The 27911-nt window shown below is 35.4% G+C and overlaps 4 protein-coding genes across 4 annotated transcripts; 2 read left to right on the top strand and 2 right to left on the bottom strand.

The window, feature by feature from the left end:
* Positions 1-646: 646 nt before the first annotated feature.
* LOC128887544 (tetratricopeptide repeat protein 28) lies at positions 647-9426 on the top strand. Its single transcript, XM_054143552.1, has 14 exons — positions 647-1262; positions 1668-1925; positions 1985-2387; positions 2472-3029; positions 3121-3416; positions 3494-3959; positions 4031-4438; positions 4508-4885; positions 4963-6414; positions 6486-6988; positions 7059-7421; positions 7501-7738; positions 7812-8030; positions 8108-9426. The coding sequence occupies exons 1-14, from the start codon at positions 1239-1241 to the stop codon at positions 8746-8748; spliced, it is 6207 nt and encodes a 2068-aa protein (XP_053999527.1). The 5' UTR covers positions 647-1238; the 3' UTR covers positions 8749-9426.
* LOC128887573 (peptidyl-tRNA hydrolase 2, mitochondrial-like) lies at positions 9421-10416 on the bottom strand. Its single transcript, XM_054143608.1, has 4 exons — positions 10272-10416; positions 9987-10167; positions 9714-9899; positions 9421-9633 (listed from the first exon to the last, which is right to left on the bottom strand). Exons 2-4 carry the CDS (start codon positions 10143-10145, stop codon positions 9451-9453), a joined length of 528 nt encoding a protein of 175 aa, XP_053999583.1. The 5' UTR covers positions 10146-10167; positions 10272-10416; the 3' UTR covers positions 9421-9450.
* Positions 10407-22977, top strand: LOC128887543 (eIF-2-alpha kinase activator GCN1). The gene is made up of 14 exons (XM_054143551.1): positions 10407-10494; positions 11032-11082; positions 11162-11264; positions 11953-12148; positions 12237-12576; positions 12661-16474; positions 16647-18132; positions 18209-18845; positions 18920-19264; positions 19344-19537; positions 19620-19831; positions 20015-20268; positions 20361-20582; positions 20683-22977. Exons 2-14 carry the CDS (start codon positions 11068-11070, stop codon positions 20809-20811), a joined length of 7947 nt encoding a protein of 2648 aa, XP_053999526.1. The 5' UTR covers positions 10407-10494; positions 11032-11067; the 3' UTR covers positions 20812-22977.
* Positions 22978-24475: 1498 nt separating this feature from the next.
* Positions 24476-27839, bottom strand: LOC128887556 (radial spoke head 10 homolog B-like). Its single transcript, XM_054143575.1, has 10 exons — positions 27372-27839; positions 26987-27162; positions 26664-26864; positions 26330-26433; positions 26167-26253; positions 25887-26028; positions 25614-25816; positions 25224-25490; positions 24786-24995; positions 24476-24636 (listed from the first exon to the last, which is right to left on the bottom strand). Exons 1-10 carry the CDS (start codon positions 27420-27422, stop codon positions 24485-24487), a joined length of 1593 nt encoding a protein of 530 aa, XP_053999550.1. The 5' UTR covers positions 27423-27839; the 3' UTR covers positions 24476-24484.
* Positions 27840-27911: the final 72 nt, after the last annotated feature.

Raw genomic sequence — 27911 nt, 5'->3', positions numbered from 1 at the left:
TTATGATAAGTAGTGAAAAAGAGATGTACAAATTGGTTATTAAAAAGTTATTAACAATCATCTACACAATATAATGTTTTTACCCAAAACCGTTCATACCGTGATAATCTTCGCTCAGACATTATAGAGTGTCAAAATTTTGCTGTAATGGCTGTGACATTCCAATAGATGTAAACTGACAAAGTTCCTTCAAAATAGAGACCTTAATCTTATAGAAAACATAGAATGTCTATTTTATTACATTAATCGCAAACAACTATTCCTGCCCATAACATTTTGTATTATTTACATGTCATTTCCATTCACAGTAATATTTTTAAGCATTTTGTATACAAACAGGTCAATATTTCTAGAAATACAACAATTTCACAGCTAAAACTCTGTATATGAAAAGCAATTTACATTTTTATACATATCTGCGAATAAAATAAACAACTGTTATCTTCTATAAATGTAAATAATTGTGACATATGGAATAATAAAATATATTTTTAACGTTTACGAAGGATACATTTACGAGTACTGATTCTTACAATTAATTCGTTATTTTATGTGATGTAAAGTTACTCAAATATCATAGCAAGTTCTAAATTATTATCGAATAAAAATGCAATATCAATGCAATTATAAGTAGAATATGCATAAAATATTTATAATTAAAATAATACGACGTTTTAAAGTTCATACAGTTAGACTGAGGAACAAAAAATGAAGAAAACTTAAATTTCTGTACGTCTGTTTTGTACCCGTAACAGTTCGTTTCTGTGCATGTGCACTTTTACACAGAAGTATGGACTTACGATGTGTGTATATATATATATATATATATATATGAGGCCCAATATATGAAGGGTACAGAAGTAGACAGTGCCGGCCCCACTCTGGGCCTAAGGGGGGACCCGGGGTCACATTCCAAGATGGCTGTGCCTGAGGAATGCAGTGGGTGCCCCCCTAAGACGCCTTCCTCCCTCTCTTTTTATTAATCGAACCAATTCACTCATCCTAGCAAATACTCTGATTACTAGGACGAAGTAGTTAATGTCAACGTCCATTCGGTGAGTGTCGTAAAAATTTGGAAGCAAGCGCTTCGCGGAGAATAAATGTGAGTGAGAAAAAGGAAGGTGGTGCGGGAAGTCCTAGAAAGGCCTTATACTCTAAAATGCGTGGCCTTATCTAATGGTGCTCCCTTGCCGCAGATAATGCTCATGCAGGAGGATGCTACCTGCTCGTCTTAAGCAATGTCTCATAGGGATATCTCTGAGGTAACGACACGATTCTTTACGGTATATGTTTCGACGTGTACTATCCTTTCCAAGTTTTATTATAAGAACTGTGTCATTTTATAAATTTTTGTACTTTATATTTTTTTCATTTATTATCGTGAAATTTTATTTAATATTTAAAAACTCAATAATAAATTGTGTTTTTGTAATTATATGCATGGAGCAATGTGTACTGTATTTACTTGCAATAGAATTAAATGCAAATTTATGTTATTATAATTCTCTAAATTATAAAGTAAACATGTAGTACAGACATCCCAGATATTACACTTGCTTAAGTTATTTATTTTGTAATGAACAATATTATATAAGTTCAAAATTGATGTTTGAATTTATTCATTAACAATACCAATTTAAGATATTATTTTGTCATGAATGTTTAAGGTGGAACCCGAAGGTACGTCGGCCTTGGCTGCTGGATCAAGGTCTCTATTCTTAGAAACAGTACGTCGTAGCAATGCAGCATGTCAAAATGGTGATTATGCGCTTGCAGCAAGCTTATACACAGAAGCTCTTGCGTTGGATCCGCTCAGCCATGTGCTGTATTCAAACAGGTCTGCTGCTAGACTCAAAATGGGTTTATTTGCGCTTGCTCTTCAAGATGCTGTTAGAGCAACTGAACTCAGTCCTCAATGGCCAAAGGTAGAGTTATGCATTTTATTTGTTATTCTTTAAATAATTAATAAAACTTTTTTTGTCAGGCATATTACCGTCAAGGAGTAGCATTACAATGTTTAGGAAGACATGGGGAGGCCCTTGTGGCCTTCAGTACAGGCTTGGCACACGATCCTTCTAATTGTCAATTATTATCTGGTTTGGTAGAAGCATCTTTAAAATCTCCGCTACGTGCGACATTAGAACCAACATTTCAACAATTACGTGCAATGAAACTTGATGAATCTCCTTTTGTTGTTATTTCTGTTGTTGGTCAAGAACTTCTTGGAGCAGGGCAGTATAAAGCAGCAGCTGGTGTATTAGAAGCTGCACTTACTATTGGTTCTTGTAGTTTAAAATTAAGGGGTTCTGTATTTTCTGCTTTATCTAGTGCATATTGGGCATTAAATTCTTTGGACAAAGCTATCAATTATATGCAACAAGATTTAGGTAAGTATTAGTTTGACAATGAGTAAAACGATAAGTACACCTTGATAGGATGTCTTTTTAAATTTCGAGTAAAAATATTTTTAGGTGTGGCACGATCTTTAGGAGATACACAGGGTGAATGTCGAGCTCATGGAAATCTGGGCTCTGCATATTTTAGCAAAGGCAGTTTTAAGGAAGCTTTAACAGCACACAGGTATCAATTGGTTTTAGCTATGAAGTGCAAAGACACTCAGGCTGCAGCTTCTGCTTTAACTAGCCTGGGTCACGTTTATACAGCTATTGGTGATTTACCAAATGCACTTGCTTCCCATAAGCAATGCGTTCAGTTAGTAAAACAAATGGGAGATCGACTTCAGGAAGCACGAGAAATAGGTAACGTGGGAGCAGTTTATTTAGCAATGGGAGAATTTGAAAGTGCTGTTGATTGTCATACCCAGCACTTAAGAATAGCAAGACGATTAGGAGATCGCGTAGAGGAAGCAAGAGCTTTTAGTAACTTAGGATCATCTCATCACTATCGAAGAAATTTCGGTCAAGCAATGGCTTATCACGAAAATGTTCTAAGAATAGCTCAAGAACTCGGCGATAGAGCAATAGAAATGAGAGCTTATGCTGGATTGGGTCATGCTGCAAGATGTGCAGGTGAAAAACTTTTCGGAACGAAAAATAATGAGGAAACCAATGAGGAAATGAATTTTATTATAAAATTTCTTTCAAATATATCCTTATTTAGGCGATCTTGCACAAGCCAAGCTGTGGCACCAGAGACAACTTGACGTTGCATTAGCTACAAAAGACAAAGTAGCCGAAGGACGAGCATGCAGCAATTTAGGAATTGTTTATCAATTACTTGGTGAACATGAAGCTGCACTTAAATTGCATCAAGCTCATTTAGGAATTGCTAGATCGTTAGGAGATAAAGCTGGTATGGGCAGAGCATATGGAAACATCGGGAATGCGTATAACGCATTAGGATATTACGAACAAGCTATTAAATATCATAAACAAGAATTAACAATAAGTAAAGAGGTAAATTATTTGAATTATTTTACTTAAACTACATACAAATATCAAATTTATATTGTAAAATTAATTGTTCAATATAGGTCAATGATCGTAGTTCAGAAGCTAGTACACATGGGAATTTAGCAGTAGCATATCAAGCTGTACAGGGACACGAAGCAGCGTTAAGGCATTATAGAGCTCATTTAGCTATAGCACGCGAATTAAAAGACACGGCTGGAGAAGCGTGTGCTTTACTTAATCTTGCCAATTGTTTGTCATCTCGTGGGAGATTTGAAGAAGCAGTTCCATATTATGAAAATTACCTTATGTTATCTCAGGAGTTACACGATGTTGAAGGAGAAGCAAAAGCATGTCACTTCTTAGGTTACGCCCATTATTGTTTAGGTAATCATCGCGAAGCTGTCAGATATTATGATCAAGATTTGGCCTTAGCTAAAGATTTACAGGATAAATCTGGAATGGGAAGAGCTTATTGCAATTTGGGATTAGCACATCTAGCTCTTGAAAATTTAGATACAGCATTGGAATGTCAAAAATATTATTTGGGTAAGAAATTATTACGTTTCCATTAATGCCAATAAAAAACCTTGGAAATATATATTATTTTTTATATGTAGCTATTGCACATATGACTAAGCATTTGGCTGGAAAATTTCGAGCTTTGGGGAATATTGGTGGTTGTCTCTTGCGTCTTGGTGAAGCTGAAGAAGCGATAAAAATGCATCAACGACAATTAAATTTAGCCCGGCAGGCGGGTGATCGGAGCCTAGAAGCTGCTGCTTATGGAGCTTTAGGTATCGCACATCGAACGATAAAAAATCTTGATAAGGCATTAGGATTTCATACTCAAGAATTAACTTTAAGACAAGAAGCTGGAGATTTGCGTGGCGAGTGTAGAGCTCACGGAAATTTGGGTGCGGTACACATGGCGTTGGGTCAGTACACGCATGCAGTAAAATGTTATCAGGAGCAGCTTGAAAGAGCGAAAGAATTAGCGGATTCAGGAGTCGAAGCTCAAGCTCTAGGTAAAATTTACTTGTTATCTACAAAAATTTGAACTTATCACTAACATTAACTATTCTTCTGTTAAACAGGAAACTTAGGAATAGCTAGACTTAACATGGCACATTACGAAGATGCAATTGGATATTTTGAACAGCAACTGGCAACTTTGGAACCGCTAACTACAGGAACAGCTTTATTAGACAAAGCTAGAGCACTTGGAAATCTAGGCGATTGTTACGAAGCTTTAGGAGATCCAGAGGAAGCTATTAAATGTCATGAACAGCAATTAGCAGCTTCTACAAAGCTGAAAAGTATAAGAGAACAAGAGAGGGCATATCGAGGATTGGGTAGAGCTCGAGAAGCAACTGGAAATTTACAAGAAGCTCTAGTTTGCTTTGAAAAGAGGTTAGTGGCTGCGCATGAAGTCGACAGCCCCGAATCAAGAGGCGCAGCGTATGGAGATTTAGGTAAAACTCAAACACCCACTATTGAACGCATTAATTTTTTATTTACATGTTATTAATTTACAACATTAATTTTATAGGCAGGGTACATGCTGCATTAGGAAACCACGAACAAGCTGTCAGCTGTTTATCGCACCAACTTGCTCTTGCTAGAGGACTTGGAGATAAAGCTGCTGAAGCAGAAGCTGCAAGCGGACTAGGAGCGGTTCACTTATTAATGGATGATCCAAATTCTGCATTACGTCATCATCAACTAGAACTTTCAATTGCTGAAGGCTTAGATGCATCTGGATTACAAGCGAGGGCTTGCGCAAATTTGGGTGTAACCCAAGAAGCATTAGGACAATTCGAAGAAGCTATAAGATTACAAGAACAATCCTTAAGCCTTGCGGCGGCAGCTGGAGATCAACCGGCAAGAGCAGCTGCATTTTCTAGTTTAGGGCGTCTTCATCATTTGTGCGGTGATTTATCACGAGCCTTGAGTTACTTACAATCTGGATTATCACTGTCCGAAGGATTAGGAAGAAGAGAAGAAGCAGCTAGATTGAGACACAGGCTTGGCCTTGTTCATTGGGAAGCTGGTGAAGCGTTAATTGCCGTAGAACATTTAGAAAAGGCAGCAAATTTATTAGAATCATTAGATGGAACCTGTTCGGTTCTTACCTGTGGACAACCAAACAAGTCTGAATTATTATCAGAAACATATAGAATGTTACAAAAAGTATTGATCAGTTTGAATAGAGCCGAGGAAGCTTTAAATTGGGCAGAAAGATCGAGACGATGTAAAAGTAACTGTTTGGATGAGGCTGCGCATTATTCGGAAATCATTGACAGACAACGCGGTGTTATATTATATTATAGTGAAGTTGGATGTGAATTGCACGCTTGGTGCTTAGCTCCGGGTCGAGGACTCTTGCGATTTCATTCTACTACTTTGGATGACGGTATGGGACTAGAAAAACGAGTTGTGCAAGCGCGAGAAGCTCTCTTGGATGAAACAAATGAACTTGTCGAAGAAGCAAAAATACCATCAAGAGGACATCACCTTAATGCTAGTTCTTATAGCTTGAGTAGTTTATTTAGTGTGGGATCAGTTAGTTCACGAGCAGGAAGTGCACGATGGGGACGAGGAACGAAAGGACCTACATGGCAGCCACCATTACCGATTCAAGTCCTCTACGATCTACTTTTAGCCCCATTCGAAGATCTCTTACCGCCTGCAAGGAAGGAATTAATTATGGTAGTGGAGAAGTCGCTGTATTTGGCACCACTTCCAGCTTTACAATCAAATCCTGGAGAAGATTATCTATGCGAAAGATTTTCTTTATTGGTTGTACCATCCCTTGCAGCGCTGAGAAAACGCTCGAAAACGCCTATGCCTGAAGGCGGTGCAACAGTAGCTGCATTAGTTGCAGGAAATCCCGTACTTCCTGAAGAAATTAAAGAAGAATATGGATGGTCTGAAAGCGTAGCTTCTACTGAAACAGAATCTGAGATCGTTGCTGAGTTACTAGAAGCCCGTGCATTAACTGGTAAGTATCAACGCACATATGAACATTAAAAAGGTACTTAATAAGCTGTTTTTTTCTATCTTTATTAATAGGGGCGGAAGCAACTAGATCGGCTGTTTTAAGATCTTTACCCGATGCAGAATGCGTACATTTGACAGTACCAGTCTTTTGGAATTCTAGCAGTTTAGTATTAACCGCTGATCAATGCGAAGAGCCTTCTGAAAGACCAGAGTATTTACTAAGTTATTCAGACATCTCAAAGCTGAGGATAGCTGCTCGTTTGGTTGTAATATCGAGTGGTCACTGTTGGAGCAGCACAGAAAATACGAGTGCTACATCGGATGGTGTGCAAAATTTAGCTAAGGCTTTGTTAAATGCAGGAGCGCAATGTGTACTTATAGGAATGTGGGCGGTTCCGCCCACAGCTGGTAGTATTTTATTACGAGCATTTTATAGTGCTATGTTACAAGGTGCTAGAGCATCAAGAGCATTGGCAGAAGCTATGCAAACAGTTCAGCATACGAGACACTTTGCACATCCTGCAAATTGGGCTGGTTGGCTACTTGTTGGGGGGGATGCAAGATTATCAAACAAGGTAGGCCTAAAAAATTTAATGTAATACAAATATTTATATGTATGTAATAATTCACCAATTACTTAATTAGGTTGCTTTAATGGGACAAGCGCTTGCAGAACTATTGCGCGGTGGTCCTGAACAAAGTCGTGACGCTCTACGCGTAACGCTTCATTTAGTAGAAAAATCATTGCAACGAATACACCGTGGACAAAAAAATGCTATGTACACAACTCAGCGTAGTATTGAAAATAAGGTGGGAGCAGCCACGGGCTGGCGAGAACTGTTAATGTCGGTAGGGTTCAGATTTGAACCAGCTGGAAACGGTATACCATCCTCTGTATTTTTCCCGCAAAGTGATCCTGAAGAAAGATTAACAAGATGTAGTGCAAGTTTGCAAGCATTGCTAGGATTAGGGCCATCATCACTACACGCGCTTGCTCGATTGTTACAGGTAACAAGCGACAGTTGACTCATTGCAGTATAAAAGATCATATTATAGTAGATTAAAATGATTACTCTGTACTTTGTAGGCACCGGAAGCTGCAGAAGATGTCATTTCAGCAATGAGAAGAGCTAGTTGTGCAACAGAAGGCCAAGAAGTTACATTACCAGTTCAAGTATGGAGAGCATCAGGGTCTCATGAATTGTTTGCAAGTTTAGGATTTGACCTTATGGAAGTTGGTCAATCAGAAGTCACATTAAGGACAGGAAAACAAGCATCGCGAAGAGCTGTTCAATTCGCTCTACAAGCTCTTCTTGCTTTATTCGGTAAGTTGATATTGATTAGTAATTAGTAAGTATTGATAAAGTAAAATACACTAATTTATGAATATGTTGTTAGACACGCAAGAAGCACCTAAAAGCCTCAGTTTAGATTCCAGTAGTTCAATGGAAAGCCTAGCTTCTGTTGCTCATACTGAAAAGAATGTCATAGAACGACCACGATTAGGAGGCGCATTTGCAAATTATGTCCGACATCGAGGTGAACCCGATGGAAAAACTATGGAACCACCAAATATTCCAATTCCAACATCTCGACAACCATGTCAAAGTGGAGGAGGTACACATAAATTTGATCCACAATTACATAAGTATATGGTCATTAAAAAATTAAAAGTGTATATACGTATTTTATAGGCGAATCGGATGTTGCTTTTACTCCCAGTCCTCCTGTAGCACTCAACTTAAACCATCAAACACATATTAGAAATCTTTATCCTGAACAAAGCATAAGACCTGGGTCTAGCTCAAGTAGTTCGGTAACCGATTGGGATAATGGTCACGCAACAGTTTTAAGACGGCAGCCATTACCACCGTTACCAGCAACTATTCTAGAACGATTAAGTGTCAGAACAGAAATTGGATCTAATTCTCCGAGGAAACCTCGTCATCCTACAGCAACTGAAGACATTTGTTCTCAGTCTGATTCTACGCAACCCACAGAAACGCATAATCAAAATTTAAGGAATGTAGCCACATCTCTCACAAGCCTCACACGTGAATTAACACCTACAATATCAGAAGTGTATCATGAGCGAAATTTAGGGTTAGGTTTGGCGCCATCTTTATCAAAATTATTAGAAGAAGTAGGTTCCGTTCCCGAGAATGAAGAAACTCAATCGACGCGAGTAAATCATAATCAAACTCAGAACTGGATGCAAAATGAATCGGAATTATGTCGAAGAGACGAGGCTGACGGTAGATCTATCGCTGAATCACAATGCAGTGCTGCCAGTTCTAACAAAATACATAGAAAAGCACCTCCTCCACCAGTATAGATTATTTATATAATATTTATAAGCATTAAATAATATTTTAAATGTGGATAATAGTACTGGGTACCAAAGAATGAAAGATATTTTATTGGAAACAAATTTTCAGTTTTGTAATTAGAGCTGGGAACAATTCATGGTAATTGCTTACTATATAGCAATATGATTCTACCTGATATTATTTCTAGATCTATTTTTTAATATGATATCAGTAAATGCCATTTCCACTTACATTGATAATTAATAAAATTTAATATGAAAAGCATACTGTTTACAGTAACACCCAATGCTATACCTATATATTTGTTGATGCAAAAATGTATTATATTACTATTAAGATGAACGTGTAAGATAATGTTGCATTGAAATTTACTGAATGAAAACACGTATTGCTATGTGTAAAACATTACTACTTAGTTAACTGTACGTATGACAGACTGAAGATGAATTTAAGATTGTAGTATGTATTTCGCTAACTTGTACTTATTCCATTTTTCATAAATATATTGTCACCTTCTTTTTTATGTGTTGGTCTTTTTTTTACAGAAATTATGGAAATATATTTGAAATTATAATATTTCAAGAATATATTGATAATTCTGTGTTTAATTAATTTACAGATATAAATTAAATTCAGAAACTAGACTTAAAAATATAAGTTTAAAACACAAATAAAAAGAAATTTAAGTACCTTTATTTGATAAATAATTAAAACAATTTTAAATGCCCGGTTACTTGATCTATTAGTGGTGCTGGGCCTGGACCAACTGCACATACTGTTTTGCTTCCTGGTGCTATCTGTGTATGTCCAGCATCTTGTATTATATTTGCTAAAAGTCCTATAGCTCTGGCATGCTTTGCCACTTCTTTTAAAGCATCTTCATTGTCCACCTGAGTATTTTTTCAGTCACAATTATTTGATTTAAAGCAAATAATCATACAGATTTTATTCTATCTCATTCTATACATACTTTAACAGTAATTTTGGCTTGTCCACATTCTTCCCAAGCTTTTAAAATTTTAGAATTTTTTGTAGCTGCTTTATATGCTGCAACAGCAGCATGAGCACATTGTGCTGCAACTTTTCCTTTTCCCATTTTTAAGTCAGTTCTAACTACTAAAATAAGCTTGTAATTATCGTATTCATCTGTATATACCTATGTGGAAGAATAAATAAGATTATTTGTTGTCTTAATTTCGTTTTTGAGAAACAATATAATTATACAGATTTGATTTTTTCTTACTATATTGTTTGAGGAGTCATTAGAATCTTCAAAAGCTTCTAATTTTCTTCTATTTGATATTGTCATTATTCTGTATAAACAATAACCCATTATTGCTGTAACGGTAAATACTACTTTTGCGTCTGCAGCGTTTTCAAGGAACGTTTCAAAGATACTCATCTTATCAAAATTCAGTAAAATTCTAAAATATTTGAAAATTTTTATTCATGACTATGCCATATTTTATGTTTAGTATTATAGGTAACACGATTAATAATAAAAAGGAGGAATTAAGACCATACATACATGCATTAAAACAATTTAGCACATTTTTTAAGTCTTTGTTGGCGTTAATTTCTTTCTTTTAATTTGGGTGGACTCAGAGTTATTCCACGTGACAACTAAGAATGAGGTTAGGATATCTATTTCAAACCATCCATTTGTATATGCACAAGTTGCATTCATATGCAGTTGTATGCAGAGATCATTAACACATGAATCACAGAGTTGTGTGAGTACTCAATATATGGTAACTATGAATCAAATTTGATCTATTTCTCTAACTGTTCTCAAATTTTTTATTGTACAAATACTATCATAAATCATTATATTATATATGATCCATTAAATAATTTAATTATTAATATTAATTAATTAATATTTTGTTATAAATGTAAAATGACGTCTACATGTTAAACAATTTATAGATTATAATAATTATTTGTAGCATTCTGATTTTCAGTTCTGGAGTTTGTATTATCTAATGAAAGCATATATTTTTAATTACAATTACGAAACGGTTAAATATATGTAATTAAAATGGTCATTACTGTAATCTATCTTCTTTAAAATTAAATAATGTAAAATCTAAATTAAATATTACATCATTTATTGACATAAATTCTGATGACAAATTGTAATACATAGAATGTTAATATGTTTATTAAAGTAAATATTTTTAAATACACTATCTTTTTATTCGAAATGAGTGCATTTATCACATAGTATGTGCATATGGTGTGATTTGATAAGATGTCTAATTCCAAGGAATAACAATTTTGCGAAGGGTGGCGCTTTAAAGCAGTTCGGTTTTTGAAGAAATATGGCGGATGTTGAGGTGAGTCTGTCACGTGGAAGTTGAGAAACCGTATTATTTTTTGATAATTACTGACTATTGATAATTGATTTTGTTACAGTTAGCGAAAGCATTGAAAGATCTGCCAATTCGAGTTCAAACCGCTAGTAAAAACGAGCGGCGAGAGGTTCTGCAAAATGTCGTCAATGTATTGTCAAATCCTGGTAAGGAACGATAATAGATTTATTTTTTATAAGAACTTGTATTGTAGATTAAAAGTATTTACCACTGAGGAAAGAAAATTGTATGTTCTCTCATAAATATAAATTAAAGCACATATTAGGGTACAGGATGTTGTGTGACAATTGAAATTTAAGTACAAGACCAATGCAATATTGTTTTTTAATTACAGTGTTCAGAGATTTTATATCATCTTTCACGCATCATTTTCATATTTTTTAGTGTTTAGATTTTATTATCAATTGCAGAAAATATTTACTGTTACAGTAAATATGTACATATGATACACTATACATTAGTTAGCTATTCGTGCAATGGAATGAATAAATATGTTTGACTGTTTGTTAAAACTTGTATTAAAAATAAATATTCTTCATGTTTTAAATTTGTATAATATTGCACACAAAATCCTTTATTTTCATAGTTTTAAATCTAATAGTACTTAGACAACCATGGATATTAGTATACTGTCACACATAATTTTGTAACTTTGTTTCTTAAGTTATACTTTTTAGATAAAATACATAATCAAATATATCAATTGATGTTACGTATATTCTTATATATATAAATTGAAATTCATATTACAAAAACTAAAATGAAAGAATTTGAAACAGAAAGTATATTATTTATTGATTTCTACTTTTTCTATTTATTGTTTTCATATTTTAGGCATCAATGAAAAAATTGTTAATGGAATTTGCAAAACCATATCTCTTACTTTACATCGATATAAGGATACAGCCTCCCAATCATACGTGAAAAATTTAATTGTGGAGTTATTGAAAAAACAACAAGAATCTACTGTGAAACACATGACAAATGTCATTGTAGAACAAGCTTCTTGGCATAAAAATGTAGTTCCTACGTATGTAATCCTATAAATGTTTCAATCATACATATTTTGACATAATGCACTGACATTCAATGTATATTCAATAAACACTATTTTACAGTTTGAAAACTGCTTTAACTGCATACCTTGCATTGAAATGGTCAGCATTAATTCTTCTGTATGGATCTCAGAACAATCCAAACTTTAGTATAGAATTACCAAAACTTGTAGAGGCACAAGCAAATCTAACTGCAGCAGCTTTGGCAACTATGGATAAAAAACTGGCAGAAAAAGTGTATGTACTATTAGCACATCAATGGTCAAACGTTAAAGGGATAGAAACAGTATATCTAGAAGCACTGGTTAAATTGGAAGTTGGAAATGGTATAATCGTTCTTGCTAGTTTACTTACAAAATATTTGGTAAATACAAAGAAAAACGAGTTGGTGGGGAAGCTAAAGGTAAATCAATATTTAATATTACTTTAAAGTTTTTATTTATTATGTGATAAGATTATGAAATTAATTTTTATTTATCTTTTATAGACAAACATAATTGATGCTTTTATAAAAGTGACTATCAGTTGCAAAAAGAAGCCAGACCTATATGTAGTACAAACTGCTGTACCTCTGCTACGTAAAATATCTCACGATGAATTTAAAAGTCAGTTACTGCCTGCTTTACAAAAAGCAATGTTAAGGAATCCAGAAATTATTATCGAATCTATTGGTCATACTCTAAGTGGTTTAAGTCTTGATTTAAGTCAGTACAGCCAAGATATAAGCAAAGGATTATTTGCGAATTTACATTCTAAGGAAGACGTAGTTAGAAGCGAGGCTATTGGAGCTTGTCGTAGACTCGCTCTACAATGTTCAGATGCTACTGCTTTGGAAGATTTACTGTCATCTGTGTTTGCAGTATTTCATGGATCAGAAGGAAAACTCACGGTTGTAACTCATAAGATTTCTGTTTTACAAGGAGCTGGTAATCTTAGCTACAATGCAGCTTCAGGCAGTAGTGTTCAAAGATTAGCAGAAACTGCTTGCAAACACTTTATCAAAGTTTTAGAAACTGAAGTTCATGAAAAAACATTAATTCATGCTCTCGAAATGATGGCTTTATGGTCTAACAAATTTTCAAAAACTGTTCCGAAAAATATAATAGATGCATTTAAGGAAGGAATGACTGCCAAAACTTCAACTCCTGCAGTGCGTACTGCTTATATTAAACTTTTCTTTTCTACACCAGTAGCTTCGTATTCTGCAACAATAACACCATTACTTATACAAGCGATAACGAGAGCTACACAGCAATGTACGCAACCAACTGCGGTAACAGAAGGTTTGGTTGCTGCTTACTTACTCCTCAAGTTCGTCCTTGCAAATCAAGTAGAAAATGACAAACAAACTATATTGTGGAATGCAATCGATGACCAAATATTCTTCTCAGAAAAATTTCTGGCAACATGCGGTGATGATATTTTATATCACCTTATGTTACTTTGTGAAAGACTTATCACAGAATTTTCCGATAGATTAAATGAAAAAGCTTTGAATGGAATTCACAGAGCAATCGTAATATGCGCAACAGCTCCAAAATTCAACACCAGAAAATGTTGCTTTCCATTTGTTAAAAAGATTGTAACTGGTTTGGGTACCTACGCGCCTGCACAAGAACTACTACTAGAATTCAATAAACTTTTAGAAAATGTAAAAATTAAATCTGAGACAGATAAAGAAAATAAAGAAGACTCTTCTACAGGAGAAATAACTGGCAGGTGTCTTGCTGATGGATTGCTTGCTATTTGTTCGGGTTCTTTCTTGTTTGAGTTACCAGCAATGCAAATGACAAGAGATGCATTGATACCAGCTCATCATCCTGCGATACTTAAAGCAATGCCAAACTTGTGGTTTAAAATTGCAAAGAATTACAATCTTGTACCAAAAGATTTTTTATGTTCTTTTAATTATGAAGTTAAAAAAATGCTTGTGCAAAATTACGAACTCAATCCTAGTTATGAAAACGCCTTAACGAGAGTGGTATCAATTGTACCAGATATTATATTGCCCGCGATAATATCAAACGTTACGAGTAAACTTAACGATCCAGATATTTTAAAAGTCACTAAAGACGAATACTTTACTTACCTCACTCCAGAAGGAGAGTTGTACGATAAAAGTGTATTGCCAGCAAATGATAAAAATGATATACTCAATTCAATGAATATGAAAAGAGAGAGCAAAGCGTACTCGTTTAAGGAACAACAAGAAGAACTTCAATTAAGACGTGAATTGTACGAAAAGAAAAAAAAGGAAGGGAAAATAAAGGAACCAAAATTAACGCCTAAACAAGAAGAAATTCTTAAGGCGCAATTCATAAAGGAAGCTGCAATTCGTAAAAGACTGATCGAGTTGAAATTCAGAATAGACAATGTCGTATCCCTGATTATATGTTCAGCGCGTGGAAATCGCCAAGAACTTTCCTTTTACTTGAAAGACCTCCTACCTCCAATCTTAAAAAATCTAGGATCACCAATAGCTGCTCCTGCAATGTCTGACCTATATATCCGCTTAAAAGAAGTAGTCACATTAGGAAATAATCCAATTTTAGCCGATGTAGTGGCACATGTTACGTTGCGACAATTACAACCACAGTGCGATTTGGATCAAGCCTGGGAAGAAGAAAACCTTGATGCTGCAGTGAAAAGAACATTAAATCTTTTACACACAACTACGATTAAACAAAAAATGTTATTCACAGCTCCCGCCTTTTGTTACATTTTCCCATTTATAAAGAAGACTTTATTAACATATAAAGACGATAGTATGATCGTGCAAGGACTACACATAATACAGGAGCACGCTAAACAAAGAGGAACTTCTTCCGAATTAAGAGACGTGAGACATCCCCGATTACTTCCGCGTAAACACATGTTCGATCTATTAATAGAATTGATGGAAATTACAACTGGAAGAGTACAGACACACGCAGTGGCAACTTTGTTAGACGTGGCTCAATCTGGTAGCGGCCAACCAGGTACTGCAATAGCAACTAGCATGGATATAGATTCTTTAATCGGTGCTTTACAAAATTCTTTATCTACGATAAGAGATGCAGCTCTAAGAGCATTAACGGTCATAAGGCAAGCCTTTCCATCTCATAAAGAAGACCCTGCACAAATCTTACATCTTACTAGGAGAATATGGATCGCTAGGTTCGATGTTTGCAATGATAACAAAGTTTTGGCTAACGAGCTATGGAATGCAGCAAATTTAGTCGCACAGGCAGATATTCTTTCCGAGGAGCTCATTCAGGACATCGCACATCCGGTAGAACCTGTACAGCAAGCTGCTGCCTGTGCTTTGGCACAGTGTTTAACTAATGTTCCACATTCGGTGCCAGGAGTCTTGGACAGGTTACTACAGCTTTATCAGGAAAAACTAGCTATGATCCCACCGAAATTAAACGATTTTGGTCGCGTGGTCGAACAACCCATCGATACATGGGGTCCGCGGCGAGGTGTTGCACTTGCGTTAGCTCAAATGGCACCTCTCCTCACTGCTGATACAGTACTTAAACTTGTGCAATTCTTCGTTTCCACTGGTTTAGGCGACAGAAACCAAGCTGTCCGCACTGAAATGTTAACCGCTGCTGTAGCTGCTGTTGATCTTCATGGAAAGATAAATATAACTTCTTTGCTACCAGTTTTCGAAAATTTTATGGACAAAGCACCAAAGATTGGCAGTTTCGATTCGATCAAACAGTCAGTAGTTATTCTTATGGGATCCCTAGCAAGGCATTTGGATAAGGATGATCCGCGTATTAAACCAATAGTCATGCGCTTAATCACTGCTCTGTCCACTCCTTCGCAACAAGTGCAGGAGGCTGTGGCCAATTGCTTACCACACCTTGTACCTTCTATCAAGGAAGATGCTCCGAAGATCGTGGACAATTTAATGGATCAGTTATTAAAGTCAGACAAATATGGGGAGCGTAAAGGCGCGGCTTATGGGTTAGCAGGTATAATCAAGGGTATGGGAATACTCGCTCTGAAACAGCTTGATATTATGACCACATTAACTAATGCCATTCAGGATAAAAAGAACTATAGGCATCGAGAAGGAGCGTTATTCGCTTTTGAAATGTTATGCACGATGCTCGGTAGATTGTTCGAACCTTATATTGTTCATGTGTTACCACATCTGCTACTGTGTTTTGGAGATTCAAGTCAGTATGTCAGAGCAGCTACCGATGATACAGCTCGAGTAGTTATGAGTAAACTCTCTGCACATGGAGTGAAACTTGTTCTTCCTAGTTTGCTAGCAGCATTAGAGGAAGACTCATGGAGAACCAAGACTGGTAAGTGATTTACTGTTGTAGAGTGGAAGTACCAAAGGGATTATATAAAAGAAACAAACGTGTTTAATATGCTTGCTATTGTATTGCACGCTGTTACTAGATATATAAACTTTCAAAAATAGTTGTTCCAAAAGGGAATTCTAAATGTTACAAACTTCTTTTATATTTTAAGGATCCGTTGAATTATTGGGTGCAATGGCATACTGTGCACCAAAACAATTAAGCAGTTGTTTACCAAGCATAGTTCCAAAACTAATAGAAGTGCTTAGCGATTCACACACTAAAGTCCAAGAAGCTGGTGCAGAGGCACTGAAAGTTATTGGAAGCGTAATTCGTAATCCAGAAATTCAAGCTATCGTGCCAGTTTTGTTAAAAGCTTTACAAGACCCGTCCCACAAGACAGCTACTTGTCTTCAAACTTTGTTGGATACACAATTTGTACATTTCATTGACGCTCCGTCATTGGCTCTTATCATGCCTGTAGTACAAAGAGCATTTTTAGATCGCTCGACGGAAACAAGAAAAATGGCAGCTCAAATTATTGGAAACATGTATTCCTTGACTGATCAGAAAGATCTAACTCCATACTTGCCCACTATTATTCCTGGTTTGAAAACAAGTTTATTGGATCCTGTACCAGAAGTACGTAGCGTGTCCGCGAGAGCATTAGGTGCCATGGTGCGAGGAATGGGTGAATCCAGTTTCGAAGATTTACTTCCTTGGTTGATGCAAACACTCACGTCTGAAACAAGTAGTGTCGATCGGTCAGGTGCTGCCCAGGGTCTTTCAGAAGTTGTGAGAGGACTTGGCGTTGAGAAACTTCATAAACTCATGCCTGAGATTATCAGTACAGCTGAAAGGACGGATATAGCTCCGCACGTTAAAGATGGTTACATCATGATGTTTATTTACATGCCAAGCGCATTTACCACTGAATTCACACCTTATATTGGGCAGATTATCAATCCTATATTGAAAGCTCTGGCTGACGAGAATGAATACGTGCGCGAGACCGCACTTAGAGCAGGTCAACGTATCGTTACCCTTTACGCTGACTCTGCGATTATGTTACTGCTACCAGAACTAGAGAAGGGTCTTTTTGATGACAATTGGCGTATCAGATATTCGTCAGTACAGTTACTTGGAGATTTGTTGTATCGAATTTCTGGTGTTTCTGGAAAAATGTCGACAGAAACAGCCAGCGAGGACGATAACTTCGGAACTGAACAGTCACATTATGCCATCATTAATGCTCTTGGCGCGGAAAGACGAAATCGTGTTTTAGCTGGATTATATATGGGCAGATCAGACGTTGCGTTGATGGTACGTCAAGCTGCTCTTCATGTATGGAAGGTTGTCGTAACAAATACTCCAAGAACACTGCGAGAAATATTACCTACATTGTTCACTCTGTTACTTGGTTGTTTGGCCAGCACAAGTTACGATAAAAGACAAGTGGCGGCGCGTACTTTGGGAGACCTCGTTAGAAAGTTAGGTGAAAGAGTATTACCAGAGATCATACCAATTCTAGAAAAAGGTCTGCAAAGTGACCAGGCTGATCAACGTCAAGGTGTATGTATCGGGTTATCGGAAATTATGGCAAGCACAAATAAGGATATGGTGCTAACTTTTGTTATTAGCTTAGTCCCAACAGTGAGGTAAATATACTTGAAACAAACATTAAATGCATAATCTTAGTTGATGATAAAAAGGTAATAAAACATTTGGTTTCAGAAAAGCATTGTGTGATCCATTGCCAGAGGTTCGTCAAGCAGCAGCAAAAACTTTTGACGGTTTACATTCGACCGTAGGGGTTCGAGCGCTGGATGACATACTACCAGCAATGTTAACGCAATTGAATTCGCCAGATCAAGCGGAAGCAGAGAACACCTTAGACGGTCTGCGTCAAGTAATGGCGATCAAGTCTAGAGTCGTTTTGCCATATTTAGTACCTCAACTAACCACTCCTCCTGTTAATACAAAAGCATTGTCAATATTGGCGAGTGTCGCAGGCGAAGCGTTAACAAGGTTCCTCCATAAAATTTTGCCAGCATTGTTGACTGCTCTCTCTAGTGCTCAGGGAACGCCAAACGAAGTTCAAGAGTTAGAATATTGCCAAGCTGTTATCTTATCTGTTAATGATGAAGTTGGTGTTAGAACAGTCATGGATCAACTTATGGAGGCTACAAGAGCAAACGATCCATCCAGACGACGAAGCGCAGCAACTTTGCTGTGTGCTTTCTGCCGTGACACTCGTGCAGATTATAGTCAGTATGTGCCACAATTGTTACGAGGACTCATTCACTTATTTACGGATGATGATAAGGATGTGTTGCAAATGAGTTGGGAAGCCCTTACAGCTGTTACTAAGGTGAGGCTATTATTTTAAACATACATACTTTCTAATTAACACAGTTGGTATTACCATATCATTTTTATTTTCAGACTTTAGCATCTGAGCAACAAATTGCACATGTACAAGACATTAGGCAAGCTGTTAGGTTTGCAGTATCCGATTTAAAGGGACAAGAATTATTGCCTGGATTCTGTTTACCGAAGGGAATTACACCAATTCTTCCGATATTCAGAGAAGCCATATTAAACGGTTTACCAGAAGCTAAAGAGCAGGCAGCTCAAGGATTAGGAGAAGTTATAAAATTAACTAGTGCAACTGCATTACAACCCAGTGTGGTGCACATTACTGGACCACTAATCCGAATTCTTGGAGATCGGTTCAATTGGAGCGTTAAAGCAGCCGTTTTGGAAACTCTTGCAATTCTACTTGGCAAAGTGAGTTAGACTATCATAGAAAGTATAAACAAAAAGCGTTAGAGAATATACGAAATTGATAATTATACATTTTTGATAGGTTGGAGTCATGTTAAAGCAATTTTTACCACAACTGCAAACTACCTTTTTGAGAGCGTTAAACGATAGTAACAGACAAGTGAGATTAAAAGCTGCTTACGCTTTAAGTAATCTTATTATAATTCATACACGTGTTGACCCACTGTTTACAGAACTTCATACTGGCATAAAAACTGGCGACGACCCAGCTATTAGGTGAGTAGTGTAATATCTCTTTCTTCATATATTTCGCGTATGGTCCTAAAAAATATTCTTAATCTAAAAATACTTTATGCAGGGAAACAATGTTGCAAGCTTTGCGAGGCGTGCTTACACCTGCTGGTGACAAAATGACAGAACCGATGAAAAAACAAGTATTTGTTACTCTAAGTAGTATGCTTGGTCATCCAGATGATGTTACGAGAAATGCTGTAGCTGGTTGTTTCGGAGCTCTCGTACGATGGCTTAGTCCAGATCAACTTGCCATTGCATTTAATGATCACTTATTGTGTAAGCTTCTTGTATACTTCAAATTGCGTCAAATTTTTGTATCATATAATTGTTTAAATGAGAATGACTTTTTGTCGTCCATTTTTTCTTGTATAATATACATTTAATATTAATAGACAGTAAATTTATATTTCGTGTAAAAGATTTGCAAAAATTATAGACTAGCCAATTAAATATTCGTAGGTACCGACAGCAGTGTTGATTGGATGCTCAGACATGGGCGTTCCGCAGCATTATTCGTAACGCTAAAGGAATCTCCAACAACAGTTTATAACAGTAAAGAGAAGGATCGTGTTACGGCGGTAATACTTTCGTATTTGGCGGCGGATCGAGTACAAATAGTAATGAATGGTGTACGAGCTTGTGGTTATTTATTTCAATATCTTATGAATGAAGGAGAATCTATACCTCAACAAATTTTGTCCCCTTTCGTTAGGGTAAGATCACTTTCGAAAATATACAAATTTTATATTTGTGAAATCCTATTCTATACTTATGTATATATTAATTATTTGTGGATTTTGCTTAGTCAATGAACAACAACAGCAACGATGTGAAGCAGTTATTGGCTAGGGTTTGCATTCACTTGGCTCGTAATCTACCACCTGTGAAAATGTCACCAGAATTACTTAAATCGCTTCTACCTATGTTGGTAAATGGAACAAAAGAGAAAAATGGTTATGTGAAAGCCAACAGTGAACTTGCTCTCATAGCAGTACTTAGGTTGAGACAAGGTGAAGATGAATATCGGGTAAGATACGCGTTCATCTATTGTATTTTTAAAAAATTATTCAAAATATTTCTGAGCTTAAAACGATGTCTTTATTTATTTTTTAAATTATATTTTTCAGCGCTGTATGAATTTCTTAGATGCTGGCGCAAGGGAATCTTTGTCGGATGTAGTTAGCAAAGTGTTGTCCAAGGTTCTTTCTCAGCCTGAAGGCAAAATAGAAGAATTAGACGATACTTTACTCACGTGAGAGATATTGCGCGTCCTGGGGCTCATTACGCGCTGCACCCGTTTTAATAATCGTATTATCCATCATTATTCGATCGATTTTTATAAAGAGACTTACTGTTCGTGTACTAGTTGCATTATAAAGAAGTTAGTTCATTCAACATTGTATCTCGATAACCAATTAAACATCGTAAAATGTAACAATCGCTTGATGGCATTCAAGTTACTTAATCTAAGGTATCCTGTATACCGAACAACTCAAATAGCGATTGTAGATACTTCCATAAAAAATGTTTTCTACGACCGATTTATTAATAATATGAGTTTCTACAATTTCATTATTATTATATCGAGTTTGTACCAAGAAAGGCACACATTTGTAAGTGAAACAGTAGAAAATAATAATGGAAAACGCATTAAACTTGGATACCAGAATGATGAATGTAATTTAAGAAACGAATCAAATTTCAACGGTATTGTACATTCACAATGTATATTCTATTTATATGCGATATTTTACATCATTTGGTATCCGTTGTGCGTATTACGGTTGAAAATAAATTATCTTCATTCATACAGAAAGTCGAACATATTTCAGCAGAAATGCATGGCTATTTTATTTTGTTCAAAAAATGAGCGTTTGTTTGTTTTAATTTGAATACTTGTGGATTGAGAAAAATATTTACTCGCTATCGAGGATTCCAACAGTGATACGCTTTATCGTCATATAAGCGTGTTGCACTGTCTTGTACTGTAGTTACATACGTCGGTATATAGTTTATATTTTAGAATTACTTATAGATTGTTGAGGCAGCTTAAGTCACATCATTCTGACGCGATACTTCTAGATCTATCACTAAACCGTCTTCGTCCTAGATCTATTTCGTTTTTAACACAATGCTTAGCTTGTTCCTCTATCTCTCGAATTATTAGATATTCGATTCAATTGTTTGCATTACTCACGTTGTTCACAATTCGAGTATGTATCCTGTACATACACCCTACTGTTCCAATTTGGAGAAAAAATGGACTTCGTACTTTTGTATGTAACTTTTTAAAAGCTATCTGTTCCTGCAATGTTGAAACTTCATCTTCCTATTTTCCTTTGTTCGATGATTAAAAAAAAAAAAGTAAGAAAGAACGTAAAACTTGAAAATAAGCTAAGACTTTTTACTAGCACATATTTTTGCAACAAAGAACTTTTTTATAAATCTGACAAAAATATTGCCTCATTTTTTGAAGCATTTAAAATACTCATTTGTAAATTTTATAATATATTTACTAACATTTTTTGTAAGGAGTCAAGAGACGATGATGCGATGGACCAGAAGTAACGCGTGCCCAATATTTTAAGTAAAATTACACCTTGAAAATGACCTAGTTGTTGTTCTTTTGTCTTTCCGAGCCCCGGGATTTTCATAAAAAGACGACAATGCGTTTTGAATTCTCTGGATCCGACATAAATTCTGCTATTGTTCGTTTAAGACTGAATCGTTCCATCCGTGGATGCAATGAGAGTCGACTGCCACGCATTTCTCAATGTTAAAATATTTGATGAATCAATTTCCTACCTGTACCTGTCGCAAAATTCATCGTATTTGTAACTAACGCTTCGTCCAATTACTTTATACCGTTACACAATATATCTATATACAACTTCATTTAATAATACTTATCACTCGACGAAGTTGGTTACCACATTTCCAAGAGTTAAACGAAAGCATCACAGTTCGAGATTTATCATACACAAGTCACGTGCGTTTGCTTCTTGGCATCACGACTTTTATATAATTTATACTTTTTCAGCTATGCCCTTTTTGCTATGTAATAAGTTCTAGATTTTCAAGTACTCGAATGCGATCAGTTGTTTATTACAGGTGAAACAAAATCAATGAAACGACTTCTACTTTTAATGGCATGGTAGATTTCATATATGATAGGGATAACTCGTTGATCGTGTTCTAACTATAACAGGAAACATGAGAGATTCGTACATAGTTTCGTAAATTTGAAAACACTCATTTTTTATTCGAAAAATTTGGCGGCGTTTAAAAGTGATCCTTTACAAAAATTTCTATCTTCGACGCGGAACAATAAATTAGGAATAAAATCTATCGTATACACAAATAGGAAAATGTACAGAAAAAATGCATTCTTTCATTTATGCAATCAAAAAATATATTTGTTTTTAAATAAAAATGTTTTCTGGTTGGGGGAACAGAAGGACATAATTCACGGATTCATAATGATAAACTTTAAGTTATTTTGTTTATCGTTCTTGTAAAGTTATGTTGTACATGTTGTATGTTTTATTATTTTAACATTTAATAGTTAAGTAATTTCTATCAAATTGGTGAAGCTTTCTCGGTTTCTTTTCTTAAGATGAGTAATTCTTTTGTTGCTTGTAGTATTATCTCATAAAATTCAAGAAAGGTCAGCTGTAACAATTATTGTCTTTGTAAATCATGCTGTATTTATTAAATGATAGATACTTAAGCTAGAAGTATTATAATTTGTGCAATTAAATTAAATAATTTGTATAATATTTTCATTCTCCTTTTGTGGGACTAAAATCTTTAAAAAATAGAAACATAGTCTGTCACTTTTGTTTTAGCAATAAACGTTATTGCTTCGATTTGTAACTTCAGCCATAAATTAATAGCCATTCATTCTAAAATGTAAATATAAGCCTTGTTCCTGACTTGGAATTCATTTTTCTTTCATTTTTCTCAGGCGGTATACTTTACAAGATATTCTGTGTATAAAATTATATAGCGTTACCATAGAAAGTATAAATAATGAGAAAAAAATTAAAAATTGAATATTAAAATTAAGTTGAAAATAATGTGCATTGCAAGTGTTGCGATATTGAAGTTTCAAAAAATCGAAGCACGTACAATCAAACAAACTATTACTTTAAGAACTATTCGACGAAGTATTTCAAATTCTACTATCATAAATTTACACATGCCTCGTAATCCATGTTGATAATTATACCATTATTCGAATCCTTAATTCCCGGGCACATCGATGCTATGATTTCTACCATCTTCTTAGCTCCCAATTGTCTGAAGACCAACAATTCGTGGACTGTGTGATGTTTCATTGCGATTCAAAATGTAAACAATTAAAACAATTTGCAATAGTACAGGGAGGGACGTAATTCACAGTGCGATTGGAGAAGGAAACATTTTTTGTGAATTATGCTCCCACTCTGTGTAATAATCCACAGGAAAAAACGTTACACGTACACAGATTATTTTTATACTTTCTTCCTGTTTCGATTACGCCACGCGATAGCGAAAATATCTCGTCGACTTTCAGGAGGTAACTAACTTTCCCACCTATCGTCACAGCATTAATTCCATCCGCAAAATGTTTAACAATCGAGTCAGTCGTCGAGGAAGTTTGCGGACTTGGTGTACCTACGTCATTAAAATAGTTATTCGTTTTAATGTAAAAATACTACTACTATAAAAACTAGGTCTTAAACGGACTCTACGTGCATACTGTAAAATGTACAAACATAATTGTTCACCAATAATAAACTACTTTAAAGTTGTATGTCTCGTTTGAATTTCTCTTGTTAACATCAGTGCATCTTCGAAATTGGTGGGCAATTAATTTTTGTTAAATAAATAACGAATGAAAAGATATTTCATTACGAATTAAGGTATAAAATATTGTTTAGGATATTATAATATATCATATAAATTAATCAGATCACCGTTTAAAGCACAGGTAGCACGAAGGAAGTCTTTCGTGGAACATGGCAGTCCAATGCTCTGATACAGTTCGAATACACAATTCAAAGGCAATAAATTCTGGTATTCGTGGTAAAAACTACCTGTCACCAAAAGTTTTATTAGTGGTATGTAATTAAAAAATGTCAAAAATGCATAAGTGTGAAATAGGATACGTAAAATTATTATTTCTAACACTGGAGTTCTTTTATCCAATTTTAACAGTACGCATAATTGTAAATTAATTGCATACCAACGTGATTTCCGACGTGAGTGTATACATCATTCTTCAAAAATTTATGTAAACCACCAGCGAGTTTGCCATGCATTTCCTGATTTTCTATGTTATCGTTTTTGGTGTATAAATGCCAAGAAACTTCTAGCAGCGCGTGTAAGAATTGCCAAATTTCAATTTTTTCGAATGGATAGCAGGGATCTTTCACGAAGGCAGACTCATTCTTTGCTGAGACCATCAAAGTATTCACAATAATTAATATTTCAAAGTAATTTAACATTGTCAAGGCACCTCCTTATAAAAATTCGTGAAAACCAAAAGCGGTTATCCTGATGATTTAAAAAAAAAAAAAAAAAAGAAGAATAATGTAAAAGTATCTAGCTATATTTGAACATCCTTAAGCTTCATGCTCAGTTGCAACTATTACTTATCTAATTAATAATAATTTATATTTACCCATATAGTTATCGATTTCACTTAAGCTCAATCCTTTCTTGTTAATACCACAATCTTGCCATAATTGCCATAAACACAATCTGCTCATTGCAAGATTACACTGCGGCGCTGACTTCGCGAACAATTTAGCGTAATCCTTATAAATTTGTCGTAAACGGGAGATATGTAACGTTAAACAATTCTGTAACCAACGCTGTTCGTTCTCCCAAATGGATTTGAAAGCATCTACTGTTTCGGTATTTATTATTTCTTCGCTCACTATGGCATCTATAAGAAATTTGCGACATCTTTGGATCGATTTACAAGATGATTTCTTCCATATTTATGCAATTTACAGAATATGTGAAATAACTTGATGTAATCAAGAATTAAGAAATATAATTAAATAACCATTCGTATGTGGTCCCAAACAGGAGCAAGATGGGTTGTCACAGTTGTAACATTTTCCAGATGAGACAGAAGGTACGGAACGTGGTTCCAAACGTTTTGGGTCCAATAGACGAGTCAGATAGTAAGAGAAAGATGGGAACTGTTCTGGCTTCAAAATCGGAGTTACGGGAGCCTTCCCCAACTGGCTTGGTTTTTCGAGAAATCTAAAAAATCAAAACAGTAATTCGAAATATATTTTCGATATTCCGACAAAATAAAATTAATTATTCTTACAATGGTTTAATTTCTTTCACTACACATGTGCTCTTATCTTCGATTTCTGCTTGATCTCGTGACGTTCCATTTGCGACATCAGATGAAACTAAAATGTCGTTTAAAAATAAAGGATCAGCTTCACACTTCTCCCCATTATTTCCTACAAACGATATAAAAATGTTATAAAAACGTATTATATGTGTCCACTATTACTAAGTACGTGCAAAGAAGGTTTTCAAGACAAGAATAAATGTAATTCTCTGTTATGATATACAATACCATAAAACATCTACTTTACCAATTATAATTCCCTGGCCATGCTTTTTATTATCCCTCCAGTATCCAGAATATTCAGCACCGCCCACGGATTTTAATTTTAATCGTCCTGTAACAAGAATTTTGTTAATAGTTTATTTACAGAGCCTTAAACAAAGCTTTGTTAAATGAAAATAAATATTCACCTTTTCCATGACGCATTCCACGACGCCAATCACCTGTATAAGAAGCTTCTTGGGGCCAAGTGAAAGTTTTATTGAAAAATCCCTCCCACACGTACTCGCCGTAACTATTAATATTTTATCAGTTTGAGAAATAAACGATAGATCATCAGTTAAAGGTGAGATGGAAGTGAAAAAGGAGGTGTATTTCTTTCAATTCCTTATTACTTTTAACGGTCATGTATCTTTTGAAATTAGTGATTCGCACGAGACGAGATAAATCTCGATCACGTTATTATTTAAACAATGAATATAATTTTGCTGTGATATTAATTCAACGAATAAAAGAAAAACAAACCCATCCATTGCACCACATTTCCATTCTCCGCGATAAACATTCCCATTAGTCCAAACCATTGTTCCAATACCATGACGAAGCCCATCTTTCCACTGTCCAACGTAACGAGCACCACTCGGGTAAATTCGTAATCCAACACCGGACATTTTCTCCATTTCCCAGTCGCCGTCGTATGAACCATTGTCACCGAAACGACAGTAACTTTTCCAACAAATAAAATTGGGTAAAATTCTCCGAGTGTAGTCTTACGACGCAACATATTAAAGGAATTCATATTAAAAAGAAAAAATATTTTATATTTATATGGACGTTTAATTGCTCACCCTTTTCCGTGTCTGTAACCCGAACACCACTGACCAGTGTACATGAAATGATCTTCTCCATTCACGAACAGGCCTCTACCATGTCGATGACCATTCGCGAAATCGCCCTCGTACCAACAATTACTGCTCCACTCTAATAAACCTCTTCCGTGCATAAGATTCTGTTCAAATTCACCCTACGAAAACTGTTTACCTTGTAGTTTTTGTTACAGGTACGTATTGGAAAAGGTAAGGTGAAAGTGAAGAATAGAAGAACATGTTCATTCCCATTTATTATCATGTGAAAGCTTGTTTTTGAAAAGAAATTGTACATTAAATTAATTTGTCGACTTCTTGGATCCATCTACTTTTATATACACTCTTAAGAAAGTAAAAAATTAATTACTTTGTACCGAGCACCATTAGACCATTTGTACACGCCTTTGCCTTCCATCATCTTCCTACTGATGCAACCACTGTACGTGTTGCCATTGATAAATGTTATATCTGCAAACTCATCTGGCAGTATTAATTTCCACGGCAAATTGGAACTTGTTTTAGACTCGTCGCTTAAATATTCCTCGGAATTAGTTCGTTTTTTTCCTGGTCCATTTATATCTTCGTAATTCTGCGTCTCCTCGATCTTTTCCCAGTCATCAGACTCTTCTCCAGAATCACTATCGAGTTTCCTCCGAGGTTTTTTCCTTAAAAATCTTCCCTCCCAGCTTCATCGAACGAAATTATTTTGGTTTCATTTCAGTTCATTTTTAAAAGTAATATCAATGAATTAAAAAGTTGTGTGTGGGACAGTTCAAGAAACTTAATTACTTCTTTACGAAATACTTGAGCACGTCATTGTAAAGTAAATAAATAAATTCCTCCTTGGCACTATATTTACGACGTTTCTCGGCAAGAATATCTTGAAATGGTAAGTCATCCTCAATGC

Source organism: Hylaeus anthracinus, unplaced genomic scaffold (genome assembly GCF_026225885.1).
Source record: "Hylaeus anthracinus isolate JK02 unplaced genomic scaffold, UHH_iyHylAnth1.0_haploid 11989, whole genome shotgun sequence".
NCBI classification, from domain to species: Eukaryota; Metazoa; Arthropoda; class Insecta; order Hymenoptera; family Colletidae; genus Hylaeus; species Hylaeus anthracinus.
The sequence above is the reverse complement of the archived record's forward strand: the minus strand, read 5'-3'. Positions and strand labels throughout refer to the sequence as shown.

Coding starts and splice junctions, on each gene's coding strand:
- LOC128887556 (XM_054143575.1), bottom strand. CDS start 27,422: ATGATGGAAGGCAAAGGCGTGTACAAATGGTCTAATGGTGCTCGGTAC. Junction 27,163..27,371: donor CTAATGGTGCTCGGTACAAA/GTAATTAATTTT, acceptor CAGTTTTCGTAG/GGTGAATTTGAACAGAATCT. Junction 26,865..26,986: donor GGTTACAGACACGGAAAAGG/GTGAGCAATTAA, acceptor TTGTTGGAAAAG/TTACTGTCGTTTCGGTGACA.
- LOC128887573 (XM_054143608.1), bottom strand. CDS start 10,145: ATGAGTATCTTTGAAACGTTCCTTGAAAACGCTGCAGACGCAAAAGTA. Junction 9,900..9,986: donor ATGACTCCTCAAACAATATA/GTAAGAAAAAAT, acceptor TCTTCCACATAG/GTATATACAGATGAATACGA. Junction 9,634..9,713: donor AAGCCAAAATTACTGTTAAA/GTATGTATAGAA, acceptor AAAAATACTCAG/GTGGACAATGAAGATGCTTT.
- LOC128887543 (XM_054143551.1), top strand. Junction 12,577..12,660: donor AGTTGGTGGGGAAGCTAAAG/GTAAATCAATAT, acceptor TATCTTTTATAG/ACAAACATAATTGATGCTTT. Junction 20,269..20,360: donor TTTTGTCCCCTTTCGTTAGG/GTAAGATCACTT, acceptor GATTTTGCTTAG/TCAATGAACAACAACAGCAA.
- LOC128887544 (XM_054143552.1), top strand. CDS start 1,239: ATGTCTCATAGGGATATCTCTGAG. Junction 6,415..6,485: donor AGAAGCCCGTGCATTAACTG/GTAAGTATCAAC, acceptor CTTTATTAATAG/GGGCGGAAGCAACTAGATCG. Junction 7,422..7,500: donor CGCTTGCTCGATTGTTACAG/GTAACAAGCGAC, acceptor TGTACTTTGTAG/GCACCGGAAGCTGCAGAAGA.